The following is a 27,611-nucleotide window of genomic DNA, read 5'->3' on the forward strand; positions in this document are numbered from 1 at the left end:
AACCCTTAAAGGATTTACATTTTTCCAAAAGAAACGAATATCCACAAGGAGCCTCACACATTTGCTAAAACCTTGAACATCAAGGTTATACATAGACATATATATAATAATTTCTTAAATTATTATAAAATGTATTAATAATAATTGCAAGCAGTGACAGATGTAATTCTTTTTGAGCTAGAACGTTGAGTATCTTCATAGACCTCAGCAAAGATTTTGGTGGAATGGGGGAGGGACAATCTAGGTCTAGGAAGAATGGAGGCACAATTGCCTTCCTACAGTCTGCCACTTGGATGGGATGAAGAAGGGATCACCTAGGTCTTAGATGATGGAGTGGGACAGCTGCATTCCCATCTTCTGCATCTTGGATGGGTCAGACATGGGATCATGTAGGTCTTAGGAAGAGTGGAGGCAAAGCTTCACTGTCACACTTTACATGTTAAGTCGCCCTTCACATCAAACTTCTCACAGAAGTTACTGTGACATTGTTTCATGTTTTAAATTAGGAATGTTACAAAACAAAAAATAAGAAGAGAATGCTCCCAGAAAAAGAGGAAGAGAGATCAAATGGCTGGAGAAATTTAGATTTTGAAGCAAATGTATACAACAAAAAATAAAATAGTTCTGTAGACAAAGGAGACCATTTGCCCTAATTTTAAATGCAGTTGCTATGAAAGAATTTTCCCTTAAATGCCTATTATTTTAAATAAAAATTCTCTTAATATTGTTTTCTTTTAAATTTATATTGTGAATTTGCTTCTTTAGTTAATAGTTTGCTCATGTCACCATTACTTTGTCTATTATACATTTTAGCGTTCATCTACATAAAAAATTAGAGGACATTTATTAGACAGTATTTAAAACTCATTTATTTTCTCCTCTTATGTTCTTTATCCCTCTCCCCTTTCTATTTTGGTGGTGTGCCTGCCAAAAATCATGCTTCTTATACTTCATAAAACTTTAAGGCAAAATCATCCCCTAACCTACTCTACTCATTTTAATGGTAAATGACTGAAGGTATCTATTTTAACTAGTAAAATAACCCAAACAAAAAATATTGAAACATATTGAAAACTGATTTTATACATTTATTTGTAGATATATTGTATCACATGTATCTTTAAATTCATTAATAGATTTGTTATTCTAAACTTTCACATCTTTCCAAGCCATAAGATTTAGCATGCTTTTCAACATGTGATATGTAACTGGATTAAACAAAATGTTACTGAAAGACAAGGGGTGGGGGAATGCAAAGAAACAATGCAATGGAATTACTTAATTTCATAGATTAAAAAAAATCAGAACTACAAAAATACTTATTATCATTTTTACAAACCAAGTAGCATTTAAAAATTAGACTTAAATTCATCTGGCACTGAATTCACAGCTTAGAATCTAAGGACTTGAAGGCATGCTGACTGTATCATATTGTCCAAGTCCTCTGAAATTTTGCATAACCTCTATGACATCTCAAGTGCTATTGGAACACTGCTTGAAAGCCTACAGCTTATTTAATCCCTGAGGCATCCATTAATTTTTGATGTACGCAGAACCTCACATTAAAAATAAACACTTTACAGAAAGAAATTTGTGCTTTAAATATCATGCATTCACCCTGATTCTTAGGCTGGGTTAAGGGAGGTAAGGAACGGGGTGCAGGGAGGGAAAGGGATGTGGACAGGGAAGATTGAAATGGAGAGGACTGAGAATGAGGTATGTACAAAATGTAATTCTCCTTTCACAGATAGTGTTTCAGGTACTGAGAGCATGTATAATGTTCCCTCTTAGATCTCACGTCCCCTTACACTTTCCAGTCCTTCTGGAAACATGTTTCCAGTTCTCTTTGTGACCTCTAAGATACTGCATTCAGGGCTGAAGCAAGTTCCACCAGATCAATATGGGACTATATTCCTCATTCTAGAAAAACCACAGTCAACATTTGCAGTGCTTTAAATCCATCTGGGTAGAAATTTTGTTTGCTTTCTGTTTGCCTGCTTGCTTTGTTTGCTTGTTTGTTGTAAAGAGAGTTGCTTAAAGACATTCTGATTCCGAAATCCATCTGATTCTGATACAGGGACAGGGTGGAGAACCCTTCTCCTGGACACTATGTCCGTTTTTACCCTAAGGCTGTAATTTTAATAGCCACAGAACTCTTTCAATTCATGCCAACTTTACATTGAACACTTTTACACTAACTTCTAAGCAAAATCCCCAATTTCTGAATGAGCATGTGTGATTTTTTTAAATTTAGAAAGGACCTTGCATTTATCCCAATAACTTTCAGCTTTTTAGGTTGTTTCTAACTGCCGAGATATTTGTGGTATCTGGTTATGTTTTCCAGTATTTTCACAGCTCTGCATTTTTTGGGCATATTTAATGCATGTTTGTTCAAATTCGATAAATATGTTGACAGGGTAGTATCCAGACAAGAGTTCTGCATACATCCAAAAGAAAATGCCCTCAGAGTGACACAACCTCTCAGATGGTTAGTCAACAAATTCCTAATAAGTCCTGTGACTAACACCAGAGACGTTGCCCAATGCTGTGCTCAATTTAAGAGCATTTTATACTGCCTTTGACACAGTGCTGCCGTTAACAATGATTTACCATTAGACATTGAGGCTGATAATTCCTGGCGTTATTTTACAGGATAAGTTTGGCATAGAGTTAAACATCATATAAAAGTTTTCATGTGATATGTAATAAAAGCATACTTCACAACATACTTTAAAATAGATGAGGAACATTATCACTTTTATGGGATTAAAGGTCTTAAGCAATTTTGAATCTCAGTATTTCAACACACCTATTATTATATAACAGAAGAGGTATAATTTTTTAGAAAGCATAGCTCTAATACACGTTCTACTTCTACTGTTACTATGATAATGTTTTCCTGGCAACAATTAAAATAAAATGGGCTTACCGAAGAAGCTGGATGCTTTGGTAGGCTGAGGAGTCAAGGAATCATTATTCACAGCATCAAGCGGGGTTCTATAATCATTCACCTGGAAATCATTCACTGGGACAAAATACAGCCAATTAAAATACAAGACACTGTCACAAACTCATAATTGCACACATAAAGCAAAGCACAGAAGTTGTGTTAAGAAAAGTAGATGTCTAGAAACTTTATTCACGTTGCTATGTTAAATTAGTGAACAGTGCATCCTTAAATACATATATATGTGTATGTATGTATATAAATTTTATATATATATATCTTATAAGACAATGTTTCCATGAATTACTTTGTGGTTCTTGGTTTAAAAAAAAAAGGTAACAGTTAATGTCAAAGTCACTCCTTAAATTAAATTTATGGTCAGATAAAACTGACTGATTTTAGATGGTAGGTTCCACAGAACAATTTGCCCTCAAATTGTAATAACCCTAAGGAATTTCAGCAGTCCTACTCTTGTGCCTAAATTGTACCACAGTATTCTTAGGAAGGAAAATTACATAATGTAACCTAAAAAACAATCAAGCCTATGGAAATAATTTCTGCTATAAATTTCTTAATTCTCTGTTTCTTAAAAATAACTAACATAGTGACTAACTTCTGTCAGCTTTAGAGTGAATACAAATAGCTCATTTGCATGGCTGAAACAAAATCTGGGTAAACCTGAACATCCTCTAAGATGCCTTATTTTTAAAAGGACACCTACAAAATAAAGTAAAATAAGATGAGAATAAACATACATTCATCCCCGCAGGTGTTCTTGCATTCTTCCAGTGATTCAAAGTTGTTTAAATTGCCGAGGCACCCGCCATATTTGAAGCGTTCACACTGCTTTGACTGATTGTTATAAAAATACCTAGTAATATAACCTCGACAGATTCCAGCATCTTCTTCCAAAAAGCAGAAATCTGGCTTTTCTAGAAATGATAAAAATGTCAAAAAGCAATATTCCTTTTTGTGAATAATTTATTTATGTTAATTAAACATATAATTAACTGGTTAAGTTGAAGTTATTTAAGGAGTAAATATGAAATTTAAAGATAAATGATAAAAATATAACTTTACCCACAGCTATATAATACTAATATTACTATATCTACTGTGACATTTAGAATAAGGAAGATGTAACTATTGTCATACATTGTGTCTATTGGAATTTCAAGTTCTAAATTTTTCATAATAAATTAATTGGGCTTTAACTATCAACTCTTTAATGAATTGAGAGAATAAAAGATATTGGATTATTTACCCTTGGTTTGGAAGTGCAAAATTTTGGTGTAATTATTTTTATTAAGATTATGTACATTGTCATTTAGGAAAGATCTACAAATATTTCATATTTTTCAGGTGTGCAGTTCCATTACACAATGAGTGTAATGTGTTCTTCACTAAAAATAGTTTCAATATTTTTTAGTGCAGAAGCAGCTTTGAAGGGTATGGAAGCTTTCATGGCTATACTTAGAAGTTCCTGAATTCTTTTGCCAAAATTAATATCTGTATTAGGTATGACATCCTCCACCTCTGTGTCTCTTAGTTTTCTTCTTCCAGGCATTGGAATGACTCCAACAGTGCAGAGGCAGAAAGGAAATACATGCTCAGGGATTGGCGAGGCTTTTGAAAAAGTTTAATACCCATTCTTTGATAGTGCTCCAAACCAGGCTCTAAACACAGCTGTCGCAAAAGTGCCACTGTGATCTACATTACAAGCCTTGTTTACATGCTTACTTTGTAAAGAAGAGCATTAAATTACTCTTTAAGTTATTAGGATTGCAAGACATATTGGGCTTGAAATTTTTAGGGCAAAGCTGCAATCTCCCCAATTTCCCCCTGCAACTATGTATTACCATAGCAGCAAAAATAAACCGTAGTATCCTTTCACATTTTAAAGCATCTTGCATCTATCTCAGGGAAGCAATATTCACAAGTATTTTACTATAAAAAGAGCAGGTATTTAATAATGTTAATGATTTCTTCAACAGTTGCAGATCTGCAGAAAAATCAATCCCCTGTGAAAAAATTGCCTTATTAAATAAAACATGCTATTTAATATAGTGTAAAATATCTATTTTCTAGAACTTTTCAAATTACCAATTAGAAAGTTATTTTGTTTATTGTTTACTACCTCTTGTTTCTCAAGGTGAATTTACTATTATTCCCATAGTAACAATTTGTGGTTAAGTTTAACATGTGAGACAAGGAAAAAACCCACTTTTTAAAATTTTTATAATACTATATTATGAGAAAGAGAAAACTATATTCTATTACTAATTTGATTTGTTTTGGTCTTAGTATGTACTTCCTATGACATTTTAAATCATACTAACAGGTAATATAAGAATTCTATGTTTAACAAAAGGGAGTAGGTATAAATATTGCATATAACAAACAGGAAACAGTAACAAATTATGCTGAAAATATAATTAAGGAATTATACAACTAGAAGTTGCTGTTTAATATAAGGCCCCATTCTAGGACATAAATTTATTTTGGGAGTTGAAATTGCTCACTTGTAAAATGATTCTGCTTATGCCTACAGTTTAAAACCCTTATGGTTACAAATTAAGAAATTCATACTCAATATTCTTCGGATAAATAAAGTAACATTTGTATTGAATCTGCACACACAATTCTTGCTCTAAATTAATGCTCAGTTAAGACACAGAATGCAGACTTTAAGCTATAAACCAACTTCCACAAGACACGTGATTTTTACTATTAACTTTTGTTTGAGGCTATATACTTGGCAGTTGTCTTAAACAGAACTTTCTTCCAAAGGAGTTGTAAAGAATCTTTGCTGTCTTTATCATGTTCTGATTCTGATGCTAGGAAGCACATCACAAAGTTAACTTCCAGTCAATATGCTTAGAGGCCTTTACTATGGAACGGTTTTAGCATCTGAATATTTTTCACACATGTGAATAGAATTGATAGCTTTATTCTCTCACTTTCATGAACTAAGAAGGACTGAAATCTGAATCATTAAATACAAACTATATGGCATAATTTTCTAGTAGATTTTCCCTGCATATAATTTTTTCCTAATTCTACATGTTTGAAAAAATATCCCAACATTTTAAATGTTGAACATTACTGTTTTTACTTGTGGACAAAACCTCCTATTTATAAATACACTGTATTCTTTGATATTACAGAATGAGAACTTCATTTAATTGAAGTATTGAACACTTTTGTTAAAATTAATTCAATATTTATAGAAAGTTACTTTTAAACTTGTAAATAAATACATTCACTTATGTTGTTTGTACAAACCTTGCTGCTGAATTTATGTTATAAATTTTGATTGAAATTCCGGCCAGTATATTAGTCTTAAGCTTATCAGTAAATCACAGCATTTTTCAACTCTTTTTCACATAATTAAATCAATGTCAGTAAAATTAAAGTTCACTTTGAATTGTGTAGCTCTTTCATGTCCTAAGTTAAGTACTTTGATCTTTTTCAGTATTTTCTCATCCAAACGAAATGCTGTAAACGGTAATTGGGCCACATCAGTTTCTAGACCCTTATTAAAAGGAATGTGTCTTTTTTGATCTCTTGTAACAGCTTTGTGCTGATACAATATATTCACCAAAAGTAATTCTTTTAGTTAAAAACTATAAATAAAATAGTTTAAATCACAAAATAAAAAATATGCTAGCATGCACTAAATACTGGTGACAAGCAATTATTTATCATTAAATATCTCCACCTACTTTTGCATATAGACTGTTGACAATTCAATGACATATATCCATTGAGGGGAATATTGAATAAACTTTACTAAAGCCACACAGTGCTGAGATTATCAAGAGATTAGAGATCTGAGAACTAAAGTAAGAACAGCAACATCTAAATATTTGGGAGATGTTAAAATAGCATGTGCATGGCTCTCGATTGTTACTCATCTAATTAAACATCATGCTGCTTTAGAATGAGGAAATATAATGTTTGAAGTCTTCCTTACCAAATATCATGTATATTATTTCTAACTTTTCCTTATGTTCACTAAAACAAAACAGCATTTTAAAGATCACATGGATTTATGATGAATCCTCTATCAGAGAAAACTAAGAACTGAAATTCCAAGTGCTTTATGTAAATGCTGCTAATTAGCACACAAATGAATGTTCACCTTTTTGCAGTATTGTCTTTGTCCTAATCTTCTTTGGATAATCTGCAAGAATAACAATATATGTGTATCAAGCACTACAATTTATAATACAATGTTATGAATCCAATTTAACAAACTAGTATGATATATTTATTATTATTAAAATTATTCTTATACAGAATGTCAATAAATTTCTTTTTATTTTCTCTAAAGATTAAATTATTTAAATTATTATAACCATGGTATCTATATTTTAATATTATAATGTACAAAAACTATGTTAGAACTTTTATAAAAATAATAATTCATGATAAACTAAGTTTGCTATTCAAAATATTTAAGATTAAAATATTTATTAAAATAATGTGAAATATTAAAGTAATTCAAACAGTCTACTTTGTCTATAAAAAAGATAATTTCTATAGAGGGATGAGAGTAGGAGTGAGAGTAACCAGAATTATCTTCTTTCCTGATTCCTTCCTCTGCCTCATTATCTCAATTCAGTTATAAGTTTCATTATTATTTCCAGGTACAGAGGAGAAATCATGCAAAAGGTATCTATGATGTATTTTTTGGCTTAATCTCATAGGACTACTGGAACTTAACTTCACTCAAGAACTGGAATGCTACTTACCTTTGACCTACTGTATTTCAAGTATGGATTTTAAGTTCTAATGTAAATGATAGATAATGAAATTCAAATTGATATAATATGTAAAGTTTTCATTTATTCATATAAACATTAGGAAACTGATATTTGTTTTGTTGTATAATCATTTGTGTTATTGACAAAAGCTTTGGTCAAGGCAGCTTATTATTAGTTATATGGCCAGAGAGACAGACAGGGAGGCAGAGAGGGGAGAATATGAATTGGCTTAAATGCTCCTTTCAGCCAGTGATCTGCAGTTATTCTTTGGAGAGTAGAATGTTTATAAAAGATAAGGTGATGGGATTCATCTCCTTTTTGAGTTTTACCATGTTTTAGTCTATCTATAGTCTTTTTAAATAAAAAAGATGTATATATATATGGATGTGTATAATTCTAATTGTATTTTAAATGTTAAAAAAACCTGATTTTTAAAAATTAATAACAACCCCCAATTGCAACTTAAAAAAAAGGGAAACTTAAAAAAAATCTATTTTTATATATAGTGACTAACATTTGTAAATCTCAAACTCCCAAATTTATTCCCTCCCACTCCTTTTACCCAGTAACCATAAGATTGTTTACTAAGTCTGCAAGTCTGTTTCTGTTTTGTAGATGAGTTCATAGTGTACCCCCTCACTTTTTTTTTTTTAACATACCACACATGAGTGATATCATACAGTATTTTTCTTTCTTTTTCTGGCTTACTTCACTTAGAAAGATGATCTCTAGGTCCATCCATATTGCTGCAAATGGCATTATTTTATTTTTTAATGGCAAAGTAGTATTCCATTGTATAAATATATCACAACTTCTTTAGCCAGTCATCTGTTGACGGACATTTAGGTTGCTTCCATGTCTTGGCTATTGTATATAGTACTGCTATGAACATTGGGGTACATGTGTCTTTTCGACTTAAAAGAGTTCCCTCTGGATACATACCCAGAAATGGGATTGCTGGATCATATGGTAAGTCTATTTTCAGTTTTTTGAGAAATCTCCATACTGTTTTCCATAATGGCTGTACCAAACTACATTCTCCCTCTGTAGGAGGGTTCCCTTTTCTCTACACTCTCTCTAGCATTTATCGTTCTTGGACTTCTGGATGATGGCCATTCTGTATTGTCTTCTTTTAAAGAATGTCAAAGTGCCTTTTGGCAGGTAGTAAGTTACATATGGATCATCTGGAATGTTTAAGTTTTGTTTTGAGCTTCACTATGGCAAGCCTAAAGGAACTTTTACTCTAGGTCTAACTTAGTCCTAGTACTAAATTAAATGCAAAATTTCTCTTAGTCATTTGGGAACTTTGGGAATTGTTCCACTTACATATCCCTTTAATAATTTTCTCAAACTCACAGAATTTCAACAAATGTATGCAATTTTATCATTCAGTGACAAACTCAAAGGGACCCTTATCCAGATTTTTTTACCTTTTTCTCTACCTATGCCCATTCTCTCTCACATATTGTCCCTCAAAACCCAGCCACCTCAGTCTACCAGTCTCCAATTTCTATATCCTCCACCAGGGAGACGACCGTGCTGTGCTTGGATTTCCCTCCTTTAACTGTAGTCAAGAAGTACCTTCATGCAGAATGTAGAGGAGATTGGAGGGCTCACCTCACATGTTTCTCTTCTCTCAGAAATCACAACCCTGTACTGCCTTTTAATCAATGTCTGTAAAAGATGACTCATATATTTTGTCCAACTTTCTGGAGAGAAAGTTCAGTTCCAGTTACTCCATCACAGCTGAAGACAGAATTTTCTCCTTAGATGATTTTTTAAAAGCTTAGTAATTCTTTTTCTATATGTCAGCTATATTCTTAATGGTTGCTTACTACATAAAATACTTATATATTCAAAAATGATATTAAATGGCTTTTAAAGAGAGAAAGTTGAGATGGGGTCAAAAGTCATATATTTGTGGTAGGCAGTAATGATGTTTGAGAAGACATTATAGCTGGGGATTCACTGAAGAACAAAATGATTATATTTGATTAATTTCTAAGGAAAAGGGTAACTTTTCACAATAGTGAAATAACAGAATTGTGAATTGTAAAAACAAAATAGGTATGTATTTCAGAGGAGAGGCCAGTTGATTAAAATAAGCAGGCTGCTACCTGAAAAAAGTGAAGATGACAAAGAATGAGGCAACCAGGCCTCTAGCCAAGGTGCTGAACCTGAGTGATAGTTCAACACAGAAGTATACTTGGCCTGGTACAAAAGAGAACAGGGTATAGAAATCTGTGATGAATTGAAAATGAACAGGCAATCAGAAAAACCAAAGGTACCACAGAGAATGACTGAACTGCTTAATCTGTGTTACTAACATTTCTAGCACATCTGTGGAGCGGAAATAGGGAAATAATTGCTCTGAGATAAAGAAATATATTCACATCACTTCCTTTCTGTCACCTCTAGAGTATACAACAAAGCATCTCACAGAGTCACAGAGGAGATAAGTTCTCTTTTTACCACATTGAGATTTTCCCACAGGCCAACAGCATTATGATGCCAAGACCATTTTAAAAAAGCTGTTTAGGAAAGTATTATGAGAGTGAGAATACAGAAATGCCCGCTTTGCAAAAAAACAGACACCAGTGTTAACTAAAGATACCATCTCTATAACCCTACAGTTCAATTCACCTGGCTCTAAAAACATACAGTGGGAAAATCTGGGGCTAGAAACTGGAGAAATAAAAACAATTCGGGTTCTTCTATCCCTCAAGTAGCTCACAATTCAGAAAAATAAGAATAAGATAAAAACGATCAAAATTTTGACCAGTAATTTTTGGAATTCATCTCAGTCTGAAGAGAGGAAAACATATAAAATATTGTAATTTGTAAAGTTTTCTAAAAAATGTTGTTTTAATATGATTAAAAGAGAATAAGAGTGTTCAATAAAGGTTGATAACAATATAATGTGATATGCTTTTAAACTTTATAACTTTGCAGAAATATGAAGAGAAAAGTTGGGTTCAGTAAGGTCTTCACAAGTTAGTAGGGATGAAATTTTCTTTTCTCCATTATTCCAAGGTTCCAAAGAAAATGATTTAATTTTCTTATATAAATTTCTACAATATTCTAATTAGTAGCTATTGAGAGCCTCAGAATTGATTATCAGGTTTATTATCTTGGCAGCAGACAGCTATGAGATCATTGTATTCATAAAGGAAAGTCTAAGTCATGATGAATAATAATTTCTTTGTTACCAACTCATAGCTGCCCATGAAGGCTGAATTACACTTGATTTGTCTGAGATATAAAACCTGTTCTGAGAACTTAAGGATTTTTTTCCCTCTTTATTATATAGAAGAGTATAGGACAATAAGCTTAATATATTTTATAATGATTCATTGGAATGTTAAAATAGTTCTAACTTTTTTTCTAAAATTATCTAATATATGATTAGATCTAATAACCCTAAATGCTCCTGAGTGATAAATGTCTCTAGAAACCTACCTCTTGTACATTTTTCTTTGCATTCCTCCAGACTTTCAAATCGATTCTGGTTTCCTTCACATCCTCCATATACAAATTCTTCACACTGTTGAGTGTGAATATTGAAAAAAAACCTCTTCATCATTGCTTTACATGGACCATCATCTGCTTTCAATGCACAAAATGAATGTACAAGTTTCAAAGGTGGCAACTCAGCATCTACAAGGTAAAAATAAAAGAATAACATACAACCCCAAAATAAAAGAATAACATAACAACACTGTGATAATGTTATTTCCTTTTTAATACATCTTAATTTTAAGGAAAAATACAACAATAATAAAACAGGCTAGTGATAAAAGAAACTATGAAAAGTTAGCAGAGGTAGATAAAGTATATAAATTTATTAAATGAGAGGTCTTATCAACCTTATTAAACTTTAATAGTAATTGATTATTCATTTATCGAATATTTTTTTAGACCCTTGTTAAAGAAATTGCTTAAGCTTGTACCAGTTGACCAACATGGAACTGAGTAGTAGTTGTAAGATGATATGTTGACGTTACACATAAGAAAAGACATCTCCCTAACACACAGTTGTGTCATATTTTTACATATAGAATAACTCTTTAAAAGCAACAGATCAGGGATTGGACATGACCACAACCCTCATAAAAAAAAGCAACAGTATATTTATATTCATATATGTGTGTGTATATATCATACTATATTAAGCCACTCCCTAATTATGAAAATTTAGGTGGTTAATATCGTAAATTATAAAAAGTATTTATTTTTCTTAAATTTGCATACACAAGTACTTTTTCTATAGAAATTCATACTATATATTATAAGGTTTTAGATTATTGATGACAATATTTTTAACAGATAAAAATCTGCATATAAACAAAAAATGACCTAAAAAATGTTTTTCCCTTCATCACTGAAGTTATCATTGAATTATAATGTGAACTGAAAAATAACTGAAGCATTTTCTGAGTAGTACATTTATGAATAATTGTAAATGCAGTTTATATTCTCTTTCCTTACTTAAAGATTGAGAATTCTATAACTGACATTGAGTAGTTAAAAAGTCGTGAGCAGCTAGAAAGCTTTGCATTAAGGATGCTAAGTGATGCATCTGACTGAGAGATGGCCCATGATGTGTCACTGAATCAGCACTTTATGTTTGTCTACTCTAGATACATTTTTCTAAGACTGACAAAAATTTGACCTATCAGTTCTATAAATATTTGATCATAGAATTGAATCTCAGAAGTCACATGAACAATTTTTGAGAAACCAGTTAGGAATAAAACTATTCTGACATGTTGAATCTTATGGCTATATACTATCATTTCAGAAATTCCTATAGCACTTCTTATAAAATTATGGTCCTGATTCCCAAGTTAATGTCACTTTAGAACTTTTACAGACATCAGATTACTGAAGCAGTGCTTCAGACAGGCACCTTTAATAGAGATATCCACCAGTAGAACACAGACAGCTTTGCCTAATACCTGAGTTGCCATATACTATATAGTTAGGGAAAACTGTTTCTTATAAATCAATAATTTATATCAGATTCTTTCTCATTGGTGACTGCCCTGCTTTTGACTCTTCATATAGTTGACATTCCTTATCATCATACCAAATCCCTTATTTTACATTTTGTGTATTATGAAGGCTATGCCTCAAGTTCAACCTGCTATTAGTAATTACGCCACAAGATGGTGACAGTGCATCACAGACACAAAATATAGTACACTGTCGTTCTAACAGCAGTAACAGCTAACGTTTACTGAGTAACTAATGTGCAACAAACTTTTTATAATTATATTATTTAATGATTGTAACAACTTTATGAATTATATATCACCATCTGAATTTTACTAATTATAAAATAGCACTTCAAAAATTAATTGCTCAGTTCATACCATAAGTGATGGCTTTAGTATTGACCTCCACAGTTTTATACCAGATATCTCACACCTTCTTAATAACTGAGCGATATTGTTACAGATCTGTGTGGCAGTGATTCCTAAATTAGCATTTAGGTCAAGCACATAGATTTAATCATACTATTTCCACTCAATAATTTTTCTTCTAAACTTCACTTTATAAACACTAAAAATGGTTTCAATGATGAAAGCAGGTGATGATTTTACAGCAATTTCCTAAAGAAAATACTAAGAATTCACTTTGATTGATATCTTGTATTAGCTATTATCTAATTATTCATCTTTACCATTCACATTTTAATGTATGTCTTACATGAATTCTATTTTAGAATATTCTTTTGTGCAGTGAGCTTGCAACCTCTCACTCAGGCACAGCATTCCAGAATGGGGGGAGTGAACAGGTGGCCTCACTGGAAACACAGCCATGCCACTCCACTCAAAAGGGATGAACATTTGTCTCGTTTTCATTCCTTACTCTGGATAAACCTTTTCAAAAGTTAACAGCCGTGCATTGATCATGCGTGTCAGGCACTGTGCTGTCATGGCAGGTATGATAGTAACTTAGGTGGCAGTAACCCCCCGCCCCTCCGCCTTCATGGAGCATGCAGACACTGAAGACTCACTTATGAAAATATTCAAGAAGTTCAGGGTGCTTCATGAGTGTATAATGAGATACTTAAGCTTGGGGGTCAGGGGTTAACTTCCTGGGACTTGAAACTGAGGAAAGAATTGACAGTGACAAGAATCTACCTAAGGCCATAAAACTGGAAAACACATACTGGGTGATGTAACAGGAATTTAATCTGATAAAGCAACATAAATAGAATTACAGTTTATTAGTTAATCATTTTCATAATTAATTGCTTGTATTTTTATATCACATAGTCTGAGGATTACAATCTCACTCTTCTCTCCCCCTGTCCTGGGATGTTGGATGGAAGGCTTATGTTAATATCTGGGAACATACCTGTCCTTGACTGTTAAAATTATTCTCCTGGAATTTGTTTGGGAATCTAGGAGTCTGCATGTTACTTGACTCTGACTAAAAGCTTTTATTTCTCTGCAAGGGAAGAACACAGATATGTGCTCTGCCTTCTCTGTGCTAGAAAAAGTGCCACATGCTTTTATGCAGTTTACACAACCACCATTTGGATGTAGTCATTTATATCACTTATTTATAGATTAGGATACTGGGAGTCAGAGAGTTTACATAAACTCACCTAATTTTGCAAAGCTTCTGTGTGGCAAACCACACAAGCAAACTTATATCTATCTGATTCTAAATGTTATGAAAGATACTTGCCTTTCTCTAAATGCTCCCTGCTAATCTCTCTCCTAGGCCAAAGGATTTTTTTTTTTAAAGCTTATCACCACTAGTTTTTTCTTATCATTTTTGTCTTACCAAGAAATTTCTTTTATTTCATCCTCACTACTGGTTAAACTAATTTTAAAAAGTCTACTATTGACTTGTGAGAGAAGCCATAAAATCTTGTATGTTTTTCAATAAAATGATAATACATTATTTCAATGAAATGGTATCCTTCTATAAAATGATGGCATGACCTCGGCATAATGTGATAAATAGTATCTCCAAAATTGAATTGATTCAGATGCAGGATCATGCTATTGCAAGATTAATTAAAAACAAACACGAAACCAAAACTAGATAAGACTGTGCAGCCAGTCAGCTAAGTGGTGTTCAAGTCTAACTTTAAGATCAAATGTTTTCCTTCTCCAGCTGGGTTTGGTCTGGATTTATCCAGAGATTTTAAACTCTGGCTTAATTATAGGTGAGTTAATTCTGGTTCCTTGACTCAACAATGGCAGCAGCAACAACATCAGAAACCTGATTAACTGGCAAGCATTTTCTCAGCCTAAGGGAGGGAGCTTAGACTAGGTGAATATTGCGAACACTTGGACTTTTTTCCTCCTCCTGCTTGCCAAGATGAGATTGCCTGCTTTTTCCCTGTTGGGACTTACTTTAACCTCCACATGCCGTCTTTACCTAACCTCCAAAATATTAGAACTTTAGCCAACCCTTTTGAGAAATGAGCCAAGTGAGGGATTAGAGCTCATCTCATACATAGTGCCCAAATTTCTGTTTTCGAAAGATACATAATGGTTTTTACTGTATCAAGTAATGTTCCATCTTTAGGAAATTTTCCTAACAATATACATTTTTTTTCTGGTGGCATATAACAATAAGCCTCTAATTTTCACCCATTAGTAGGATGTGAGTGGCCCTTCTGATCCCAGAGAAGTTTGCTTCTTGTCCACTGGTCGGCCGGGGCAGATGTAAGCTGGGTCTGCCTGGGCAGGTGGACGTCAAGCTGTGAGTCCAGATCTTCAGATCTGTTCCCAATGTCTCATTCTTGGGTGCAGACTGAAGTGATGCAGCATGTACCACTTGGCCACTTCTCTGTGTCAAACTTTCCCATTGCCAAGCCTGATGGGTCCCCTTCTTTGCATCAACAGCAGCACCCTATGCCTGGCTCTATCAATTCATTTACTACATTATACTAGATAATCTGTCAACACTTCAGTCTCTGTGAAACCCTGTGAAACCAAGAGATTCTGGAGAACCTCGTCTCAGTCATCACTTCTTCCCTAGCACCAGCCAGAGTTTCAGGCACTTAAGATGTATTTATACAATCTTTATCAAAGGGAAGTACACTGAACAAAATCACTTTAAAGAGCTGTTAGAGATATGAACTAAAAATGTATTTATGCAAATCTTTTTGTACATCATAAACATACATACAAATAGAAACTATCACTTTGTTCAGTCTCTCATTATTAACAATGCTTGAGATTTCTATCAATGTTTTTCTAATTTGCCACAAAATACTACTTTTAAGAAAGAAATAAATCTATAATAACAATCACTACATGCTCTTCTCCTTGTCCTATTGTTTTATTGTTATCGAGTTGACCCCTGAACATCATGGGTTTGAACTGTGTGGGTCCACTTACACACACTAGTAAATACTATGGTACTACGTGATCCACAGTTGGTTGAATCTGCAGGCAGAACCCCAGGCATAGGGGAATCGTGGATACAGAGGGCTGACTGTAAGTTATATATGGATTTTTGACAACACAGATTTTTGGTGTCCCTAACCCTGCGCTGCTCAAAGGTCAACTGTAATTTATTTTTAGACGCAGAACTCTATGGGATTAGATCTCTTGGTGTCCTGCTTGACTAGATTCTCACATTGGACTTATCTGGAAAGTTCTTATTTGGGGAATAAGGGCAAAAAGGAGAGAATGGCTGAAACCTCAGATGTCTGCATTTTCCTTTTCCTTCTCATACTCTTCCCAGCAAAAGGGTAACAGCAAGATTCACAGAGCATTGTTTCTACAGCATTTTGCTCCTTGCAATTTTCCAGAGATACTTCAGTATTTAATATAGAGGCTGCAAAAGAGAGATCTTTATTGCTAAATTGACCGTTTTTGGACCAAAGTTTTGGAAAAATGTTACTTCAATAAAAACTGATTCTCCTACAAGACGGAGAAAAATGTTAAGTATTTGGATTAAAATTGAGAGATATGACTAGCTTACAATGATGAATGCTAAGATTTTACCTGTGCTGTTTGTATGTTCTTCATCTTCCTCAGGGACAGCAGTAAGAGGGGCAGAGGCACAACTAAGCAGCAGGCATACAAAAGCCAAAAAAATCTGTTCTTTCTTCATTGTGTAATTCATCTCTGAAATATAGAACCCAGATATATCTAATAAATAAAGGGTTAATGTGGGATTATATATAGACTAGTAGGAATCTTGTGCACAGTTCCAAATGTAAATTTATATGACATTTAATGTGTATTCTCATACATATCTGCCCACAAATTCCACGAGTCAGATTTAAAACATGTATATGAAGCATTCAATATTGTAGACACACTACTTTCTGTGCATATATCTAATAATATCCAAGTACACAGGTCTTATTTCAATCTTCAAAATACAAATTAAAATGGCAATAACTGAAAGACATGGGTAAATGCTGATCAACATGACTAAGTATGTATTAAGAGCCATTTTCATACGCAATTCTATTTGCCACATCTTTCTCATAGCTGTTGTTTTTTGTGAGTCAGTACTAATAATATTTTAATTTTTCTTGCATTTTTCTATTATTTATTTAATACAACTTTGAATTTCTAATTTCTCCCCCTTTACTCCAATGTTTTAAAAAGAAACACATTTCCAAATTTTCATCTTTGTTTCCTTTAAAATGTATTTCTGTTTTCATAACTAATTTCCTAAACAGGTTTTCTTTGAGATTGCAAACCGAACTGTTGAAAAAGAAATGTCTAACATTCCAGCCAGTCCTTTACTCTAGTTCTTCTACCTCAACTTAGAGAGTTAACTGATTCAAGAATTTCAGTGATTTAAGTGATAAACCCACACATTTACACTCCATAGGAAACATTTTAGTAGGAAAGTGAAACTTTCTGTTTTAAAATGATTTAAGGATCCATAGCAGAAAAATAATGGAAAAGCATATATACATTTTATCTTTAAGGCTATTTATCCTTTATATTCAACAGTAGAAGGAAATGTATATTGTTTACAAAGCAAGGGAAGAGAATAAGAAGGGAAGGCATGCGCACGTTCAGCTGCTGCTGCTGTCAGAATCAGGAAGGAGAGAGCAATCTTATCAGTAAACAGTCACAAATGCAAGAACAGATACTTCATCAAAAACAATTTAGAGAATTCTCTGATTATGTTTAGTAGATCACAGCTGCAATATACATCATTAAAGTGTAGCCTTATAATAAATAATAAAGTAATAAATGTCATTTTGCTTTAAGCTTCATTAAAATCACTAGTGAAATGTATAACCTATTTTCTCACAATACTTTGGAAATGTTAACACACTTTTGAATTTTAGTCATGCAGTTATATACTTTCTACATCATATCATAAACTATTTGAGTCCACAAATATATATGTATTTAAATGTATGCATAGATATACATATAAATGGTTGACCCCTGACCAATATGGGTTTGAACTGCAGGGTCCATTCATATATGAATTTTTTTCAATATAAATACTACAGTACTACATGATCCACAGTTGCTTGAATCCTTGAGTGTCCAACTGCTGGTACAGAGGACCCAAGGATATGAAGGAATCGTGCCAAATCAAAATAGTATGCCTATTTCTATGGGCTAGGTTCGAACAGCTTGAGAACAGCACTGATAGTTTAAATTTGGAAGTGTCCCACTTTGGATGTATACGTTTGAAGTGGAGAGCTACAGGAGACTAGCACAGATTTGGTGGACCTTAAAATGTCAGGGGTCAGGGAATAGAAAAATGTAAAAACACTGCAAATCTTAATGTAAGTATATGATTTTAGGAGTGGAGTGGACAGATATAACTCCCAGGAGGAGGGGACTATTGCTTCCAGAAGAAAGGAAGGGTATTGGAAAGAAAAAAACTATGCATACACACTATAGCAAACCATAGCTAATTAACAGCAGATACAGAACTTGAATCCAAGTCAGCAGATTGCTAGTTCAGTGCTCTTCTCCACAAAGTTGCCTCTGAAAAGAGGCCAAAGCACCAAATAATTCAGTTTCCCAGTAGAAGATTGATCACTGAAAAAATAGTATGTCTTATTACAACACTCATAAAACTATAATTTGTGGAGATAAATTCAAGTGAACTAAGCTAATTATATATTATTGTAATTAATTTTTTAAATTTCAAAATGCACCATTAACATTGCAAAATCACAAACAAGAAAACAAACTCAAACTGAAGCAGTGCACTGATTATCTTCTTACACATCCTTGTACCTTTCTACACTCTACTGTCTTAAATAGCTGGCCCCATTAAAAATATGTACTCCTCAACCTGGTATTATACCCAAAAATTGATTCAAGAGAATTAAATGATCTAAATGTGAAAGATAAAACATTAATTCAGAAAAAAACAGGAGAATATATTCACGGTTAGGTTAGCAAGGATTTCTGAGTCAGGATACAGACAGCACCAATTAAAATAAAATATTGACAATTGGATTTCATTAAAATCAAGAACTTCTGTTCATCAAAGGGAGTACCATTAAGATATTGAAAAGACAAGTTGAGAGGAAGTATTTGAAATTCATATATCTCGAGATTACAATATTGAAAAAGTATAACAAACTACAAATAAATATCCTATTAAAAATGGATTAAAGAGTTAATAGACACTTTTCAAAAGGTTACATACATAGAGCCAATAAGCATATTAAAAGATGCATCACTATTCATCAATAAAATGCAAATTCGCACTATAGTGAGATACCTCAACTAAAATTAATAAAAACTGACAATACAAAGTGTCGTGGAGGATGTGGACTTCCAACATTGTTGGTGGGATAATACTATGGTCTAAACATTTGTTTTTCAACAAATCCTTTTGCAGAATTATAACTCCCAAACAGTGATGGTATTAGGAAGCAGGGCCTTTCAGAGGTCATGAGGGATGGGATTAGTGTTCTTATAAAAGAGATCCCACAGAGGTTCCTTGTCCCTTCCATCATGTAAGGACAGAGCGAGAAGGCACCAGTTATGAATGCAGAAGAGGGCCTTCACTCTTGCTAAATCCCCTTTAACTTCTAACATGTCATCAGAAGTTATTTAAGCAAGAACATATTATATGAATGTGTTGTGTCATGTCGTGTTAGTAACTAGTTGCACATAGCAAGATGTTTTAGACACTAAGGGAGATTTAAAAATCTAGAGAAAGCCTTAACCCTTACAGAATTTATACGCAACCAATTGAGTTAAATAAAAATGCAATGTTACGTGCCAAGATGAATTATGAGAATATCTTTGCATATACCAGGAACATAGTAGTGGAGAATAAATATATGCTAAATTATTTACCTTGAATAAAAACAGTATTTATACATTGGGGCAATAAACTAGAAATTCTAAACTCAGCTCTGCCACAACCCAAGTAACCTTTGGAAATAAATTTATGTTTCTGAACCTGATTCATAAAAGGCATGACTTTGGCTAGATTGTCCTTAATTTCCATTTCAGTTCTAAAAATTTATGCATTTGAACTAACACATTTTACTCACTTGCAGAATAACTTACAGTTATGTTGTATAACTTACATTTTCTATTAACTTCAATGATAATTTGCAGCATCAATTTTATTCCTTTAGGTCAAGGTGTGTTCTTACAATAGCATTTCAGCAGGATGTTATTATTTGTTACATTAAAAAGGTGTTCATAGGTTAATACATACTTATACCTGAGTTAAAAATTAATATTGGTTTCTCAACTGTAGAACTTTTAAAGAATCCTTAATATGGTAATGTGTGATAGTATCTTCTATCGGAGAATATAGTAACTGTATTTCCAAATTTATATGTCAAAGGACTATTTCTCATAAAATATTTTGGAAACTATCTAGAGAAATAACGTTATAGATAAGGAAAAGCCAGATTTTTCTGAGCCAGAGAAATATAAAAAAGCATAATGTGCTTTGTGCTTTAATAAAATCCAGCTTGTGTTGGAATGATGTTGAGTTGGAAAGATGTTGAAAGGGCAAAATTATAAGTAGAATTAACAGCTAGAATGTTGCAGATCAGATTGAAATTATGAACAGAGGGTTATCAGTGGAACTACCAAGAAAGGGGCAGGTGTGAGAGACGTTTTGAGTTAGTATTGATAAAACTGAATAATTGAGTAGATACAGGATATGAAGGACAAAGTATTCAAGTATATCCTGAATGAATTGTGTTAGTCATACAACTTGGTAAATTCATACTAGTACTAACTGGTGTACGTATTAGGGATGAATTATGTCAGGAGAGAGTGAATCTGAGGTTATGTTTTCTAGGTGGACCAGTATAAGGGCAGGAGCTAGGAAAAGTTTTGCTGTATCATCATCACGATCATGAGGTAGGATCATTTTTTCACCAGGGGAAAGGGTGTCCAATAAGTCATTCCCAGTTCCCACTTTAACTTTATTTTCTGTCAGTCTTTTCTTTAATTACTTAGCTTTATGGATACTTCCTCCTAATCCTTTGGCTCCATTGAAACAGTTGATTCTTGATCAGACAATACTAATTCTAGGTTTAGTACTTTAAAATTGCTATTTCCTGTCCTGGGAACACTCTTCTACAAGATACAGGAATGACAATGTCCCTTCCTTTAGTCAGAACACTTGTCAGATATCCTGTCCTCCAAAAGATCATCTTTGAGCACCATATTTTAAAAGTAACAACCACCAGTTCCTCTGTTACTCTCTCTATATATAATGTGTATATGTATATATATGTATATATATATATGTATATATATATGTGTATATATATATATATATATATATATAAAATATTTTATCTTGCTCTATGGCTTATCTCTTCAATTTTATACAAGTGTCTTTTGATGAGCACAAATTTTAATTTTACAGATTTGATTTTAAAAATATTTCAATAGGTCTAAGTATATTCCCAGAGTTGTACAAATATCACCACAATCAATTTTAGAGCGTTTTCATTACGCTATAAGGTAACTCCCCATCCTTTAGCAGTCATCCCTCACCAACTTTCCCATGTCCACATCTGTAAGAAACAATTAATATAATTTCTGTTTCGACATATCACCTAATTGTAGACATTTCATAAAATGGAATAATACAATATATGGCCTTTTGTGTCTGGCTTCTTTCATTCAGCATAATATTTTCAAGGTTCACCCATGCTGTGGCATATATCAGTACTTAATTTCTTTTCATTGCTAAAAATATTCTATAGATATACCACCATTTATTTACCCATTCATTATTTAAAGAACATTTGTGCTGTTTCCACTTTTTGGATATTATGAATAATGTTGCTATAAACATTTGTACACAAGTTTTTGTGTGGACATATGTTTTTATTTCTTTTATATATTTACCTAAGAGTGGAATTATTGGATCATATGATAATTCTCTTTAGTCATCTGAGGAACTGCCAGACTGCTTTCCAAAAGCAGCTGCACCATTTTACATTTTTCTAAAAGTAATGTCTTGCCCTGTTTTCTGAATAGCACTTATTACTACTTACATATTTATTTGTATACTTATTCACTGTCTCCCTCACTAAAGCATTTTCCATTCTTGGCATTAACATTCACAATTCTGTGTTCAGTACCCCAAATAATAATGATATGATGAATAAGTGAGTTAATTAGGATAAACTTTGTGAATTAAAATTATGTTATAATATGGATCTTTAGATATATCCACAGTTTTATTTGTTTCTACCAACAGCACCGAAAACTAAGAGAGATTAGAAACAATGTGATGGAAAGCCATCTATTCATGCTCATTTTTCTAATGTGTCTTCATGTATTGCTTACTTCCACTTTTTTGTAAGTACGAAACATTTTAATTGAAAATTTTGTTTAAAAGAAATTTTTCAAAGAAAATGTAACACAAGTAGTGCAGATTTCATATTTATAAAATTTTGCTTAAGTGACAGATATTTTTCCAAATTGAAGTAGGAAAATAGGGTGATTGCGTAAATCAAATCAAAAGAGATAATACTAAATAAAGATGTGCTTAGAAAAAAGGTAATTAGTGAAAGAAATGTATTATTTGTTGTTTCATGATTTATTTATGATATTAATATTCTTGAGATGGTACGTGAAAGAAAGGCAAGTTGTCTGTGTGGATCTAGGAAGTAAGGAGACAAAAAGAAAAAGAAAAAAGGAAGAACTTTGAGATTTTTCACTTGTTGAGGATATGAGCTCATCTATGAACTTCATATCAAATATAATCCCCTTAAAAAATCCTATCCTATATGAAATATTACACCTATGTTAAGAAAACTGGAGCGCAGAAAGGGAGTATAATTTTTCCAGACAGAATGATTTCTATTCCTATGTTGAAGTCTTAACCTCCAGTACCTCAGACCGTAACTGTATTTGGAGATAAGGCCTTTGAAGAGGTAATTAATGAGAAATGACGTCATTTGTGGTGGATTCTAATCCAGTATGACTGGTGTCTTTACCATATGATATCACTTATATGTAGAATCTAAAACAAAAGCCAAATTAACTTATTTACAAAACAGAAACAAACTTACAGACATAGAAAACAAACTTGGTTACTGGGGAGAAATCAACCCTGCTGACACCCTGATCTCAAACTCTGGCCTCCAGAACTGTGAGGAAATACCTTTCTGCTGTGTAAGCCGCCCAGTTTGTGGTCCTTTGTTACAGCAGCCCTAGTCAACCAGCACAGACCATAAAGCTTCAAACACCAGTGCTGTAACTTACTAATTATATGAATTTGACAGTGTATTTATCCTCTCTTTATTTATAGAATGGGTATGTTACTAAAATGTACCTCACAGGATGTGAGGATTACATGGGAAAGAATTAGAATTAGAATGATGACTAATTCAATAAATGTTAGCTATTATAATTGTTGTAATTCTTGACATCATTTTGGGTGCACTGTAAAAATGGAAGCACAATATTCATGGAGCTTATTCTTTGTTTAGAATGTCATCTCAGGCTCCTTGAAAGTCTAAAAGATTGAAAACATAGCACTGATTTGGAAAGACTTTAGGGCCAAACTGAGAGACATTTTTGTTCTAATTTGGTTAGGTATGGGAAGTTTGCTGGACTCTAAGTTATAAGATGAGGCAATACAGATCTTTATGTAAAGTGACTGTTTTTCTAAGAATCCAAGTCCATTGGAACTAGAAATATGTTGGCAATTTGACTTTGGTGACTGATACAGAACAACTCAAAGGAAATGGCAGTGGATGTTGGTGTGGATGAGAACTTGTGCCAAGATTCAAAAAGCAAAACGCTCACAGAGAATGGAAGAGACCAATAGTAGGCTGGAATGATACCATTAAATTTCTAGCACATCATTTTGGGAAAGACATGTAACAACATGTAGAAGGTGTTGTTCCATCCTATCATAAGTTTTGCAGTAAACTCCTGTTATTTAATATCATCTTATAAATTTATCTGGAAAATCACATATTGTGTTTGCATATATATTATCAACATGGTGCTTATACAATTTAAACTTTCTGGTTCAGATTTTCTTTATCACATATCATTGAACTTACTCTTTTTAAAAATTTTGCTATTAATCTCTAAGCTCATGGGTACTTTGCCATGTCTAAAAGAAAGATCTCAATTTTGACTGCTTATTTATCTGCAGTGTACCAGTGAAAGACAGGAGAGACAAAACCTGACAACCAGAAAGAGAAAAAATGTAACTTGAAAAATAATTCCAATTTTCTGCTCAGCAGTGGCTAATGTTGTTATCTTCTTGGTCAATTTTGCTAATCCCCAGGGAACTGCCCACTGAAACCTAACACCTGCTTTTATCTCTAACCTATGTATTTTTTTGGCTGCTTCTCATGTTGGGTGAGTTTGCAGCACTTTAATACCAAGGATAATGAATGAAGAAAGGAAACATTAGAATAAATCTATGGTGGAGGGAGCGAGATAAAAAAAATCTAATGGAGATTCTTACAGCTTTCTATTTTCCTTTTTTGTTTTGAAGTTCATCTTTTATAAGTAGTATTTTCAACTGAAAATTCCAAAATATTCATAACAACTAGGATATGGAAATGAATTTTTGTTAAAAACAATTCTTACTGGAGTTACAACTTGTTCCTGAATAGAGAGTTACTGACCTTGTATATCTCAGTGAGAGGTTTGAGAGCCAGATTTTTCTCAGGAAAAGAGTGTTTTCTAAATAAATACATTGTGGAAATGCAAATGTTTGGGCAGTTTCCCAAGAGAGATTTAAGGCTGTGTAACTGCACATTTGCCACATACCAAATTCTAACAAGTCAGTACAGAGTCTTCTTTATCTCTCTATTAACTACCTCCCTGGATCCCAAATTCCTCAGACTTAGAGTCATCACTATAAGCATTATTTTGGCATCAGGGTTATTTATCTATGACATGTGATTAAAATTAAGATCAAATTTCATGAGGCTCTGGCTGTATGGTGTAAACACCACGTTTATTTTAAGCATGATAATAGAAATGCAAAGATATATCATTATAAAATGTTTGTATTTTGTAATGATTTATTATTTTTTGAAGTGGTTTCTTATCTATTAGGTTACCGCATCTTGATAATAATGCTGTGTAGCCAATGGGGCAGGTATATTGAATTTATGATACATGATTTATTTTCCAACGTCATAGGCCTAGATGACTAGACTATTAAGTGACAGAGGCAGGGCAGGATCCTATAGCACCCTTCGTGTAAACAAGATTTGTGAAATAGAGACCAAATCTAATTTAGGAAAGTGTATTAATCACTAAATCTTTCTATACTTCTCTTTGAAATATTACCTTTATTGTGACTTGAAGAAGATGATTACGTAACATCACCAAAGGAACTACAGGATAAAAGTTGATTTCTCAAAAAAATTGATTTCTGTGATTTACTAATCCTACAAGTATGATTAATTGATCTACATAAGTTTTTACTGTGATCATTATTGTAATTTTTGATTTAGTAAGTTGCCTAAATGTTTTCTATTCCTGGCGTTAACTTTATACTTCGTTAGTGACTATACTTATTACTGTGTAAATATTCCCACATCACTCTGTCTACGTATATGGGTAGTTGGTTTTTGGCCCAAGCCTTAGCAAGCCATACTGGCAAAGGGCATGGGCCATAAGCCTTAGAAAACCTTGGATGTTTGCCCCTCACACCCGGGGAAAGGACACCAAAGTTCACCCAGCAGTGAAGGCCTAAATAAATAGATTAGAACAAGCCAATACAAGGGGACATCTAAAAGAGGTATTTGAAAAATCTGTTTTAAGTATCATATTTTCTCTTTTTTCCCAAACTTAAGAAGAAATAGATACCACGTATACACTCATTTAAAAAAATCTGGCTAAAGACCTGAATTGAAAAGAACACATTCCTATTTTATTTAGGCCCCATTTCAAACCTGTAATTAGAGTCAGCTGTGGAATTATCTGGGATTAATTTTTGTGTTGTAGATTAGGTCTTTGTTCAGATTTTCTCCCTGGATGCCTGCTTCTCAGCCACTTTTTTTTTTAACCATGGGTTGTTAAATTACATTTTGTCACTTTAATAATAATAAATCATAATGTGAATAGCAGTTTCCAATAATGAGTCTTAATTATTATTTTTTTCTTATTTATACTTCACACTTACCCTAAGAGGATATTAATTTATCCTCAGTTGATACAGAAAATAAAGTAGTAAAATAAAATAGAAAATAAAAATGATAAATTTTTCTAAGAAAACAGCTTGTAAGTGGTTGTATAGATATACCTAATTCTAAAGCAAATGCCTTTGGCATTGCTTTATCCTGTCAGATTAAAAAGTATTTTTTGTAAAATAAAATTTAAATATTAGTAAAAATTACATTTACAAATTCATCTGTAGATTAAATAGTGTGATTTGTTGTAATAAAGATGGTAAGTAAAGATTTGAGAAAGACACTACAGATTTGACTATAACAGTCATCATCTTACAGTGGAATCATGTTCCAAACCATGTTGGCAGGATAAGGTTTTTGGAACTCTGAGCACACAATATTATAAATGAAGTTTATGTTGATAGGCCAGCTGGTAAAAAATGAATAAAAGAGCTTCAATGGTTAAGATAGGCAATCTTCAGTGACCTAGTCCAGGTTTGAGGTCAGGCAAGAATGCTTAATCAGACCTAGTTAGAAGGTGGTTTTTCTTTGACATCACTTCAAACCAGTCAACAAGACTTGAAATGGATTTTTGTTAGGTAAGGATACAAGTGATTTTGCAGATAAAGCTCACAGGAGCTGTCTTAGTCTACTAGGGCTGCCATAAGAAAATACCACAAACTGGATATCTTAAACAACAGAACAAGTTTCTCGCCGTTCTGGAGGCTGGAAAATCTAAGGCCAAGGTGTTGGCAGATTTAGGCTCCTGGTGAGAGCTCTCTTCTTGGCTTGCAGATACCACCTTTCCTCTGCGTCCTCACATGGCCCTCCCTCTGTGTGTGCATACAGAGAGAGAAGGAGCTCTCTCTTCCTCTTCTTATAAGGCCACCAATCCCATCAGATCAGGAGACCACCCTTATGATCTCATTTAACATTAATTATCTCCTAAAAGTCCGATATCCAAATACAATCATTTTGGGGGTTACAGCTTCAACATACAAATGTAAGGAGCAGGGACAATTTAGTCCATAGCAGGACCCCTCCTCATTTCTTAAGAAAATGATTCTAAACTTGTAAACTGGTAGTAAATTGGCTAGTAAATTGGTTTCAGAAGTGAGGGCCACATCTCTTTTGTCATTAGGCCGTGGGAGGAGATACATCAGCCCTTGAGCCTACTTTTTAATGTGTAAGCAAATTCTTTACTTCCTGAACAGCTACAGACTTCCATGTCCTAGTTCTTTTTGCATTATCAAGCTTGAGATGGGACAGGCCATGGCCTACCACATTCCTATAGGAAATGTAGAAATCACGTATATAAGAAGGACGCTTG

General features: G+C 33.1%; 1 protein-coding gene across 2 annotated transcripts in view; it reads right to left on the reverse strand.

Annotated features, from left to right (window-relative positions):
- TFPI (tissue factor pathway inhibitor) overlaps nucleotides 1-27,611 on the reverse strand; it is a 53,041-nt gene that overhangs the window by 13,354 nt on the left and 12,076 nt on the right. For both annotated transcript variants that reach the window (XM_006189236.2, XM_006189237.3), the window contains exons 2-6: nucleotides 16,701-16,823; nucleotides 11,176-11,373; nucleotides 7,092-7,133; nucleotides 3,703-3,879; nucleotides 2,930-3,025 (exon numbers count right to left, since the gene is read on the reverse strand). In XM_006189236.2, the coding sequence (XP_006189298.1) occupies nucleotides 2,930-3,025; nucleotides 3,703-3,879; nucleotides 7,092-7,133; nucleotides 11,176-11,373; nucleotides 16,701-16,821 (634 nt within the window). In that variant the 5' untranslated portion in view covers nucleotides 16,822-16,823. The remainder of the gene's footprint in view (nucleotides 1-2,929; nucleotides 3,026-3,702; nucleotides 3,880-7,091; nucleotides 7,134-11,175; nucleotides 11,374-16,700; nucleotides 16,824-27,611) is intronic.

Source organism: Camelus ferus, chromosome 5 (genome assembly GCF_009834535.1).
Source record: "Camelus ferus isolate YT-003-E chromosome 5, BCGSAC_Cfer_1.0, whole genome shotgun sequence".
Taxonomy (NCBI): domain Eukaryota; kingdom Metazoa; phylum Chordata; class Mammalia; order Artiodactyla; family Camelidae; genus Camelus; species Camelus ferus.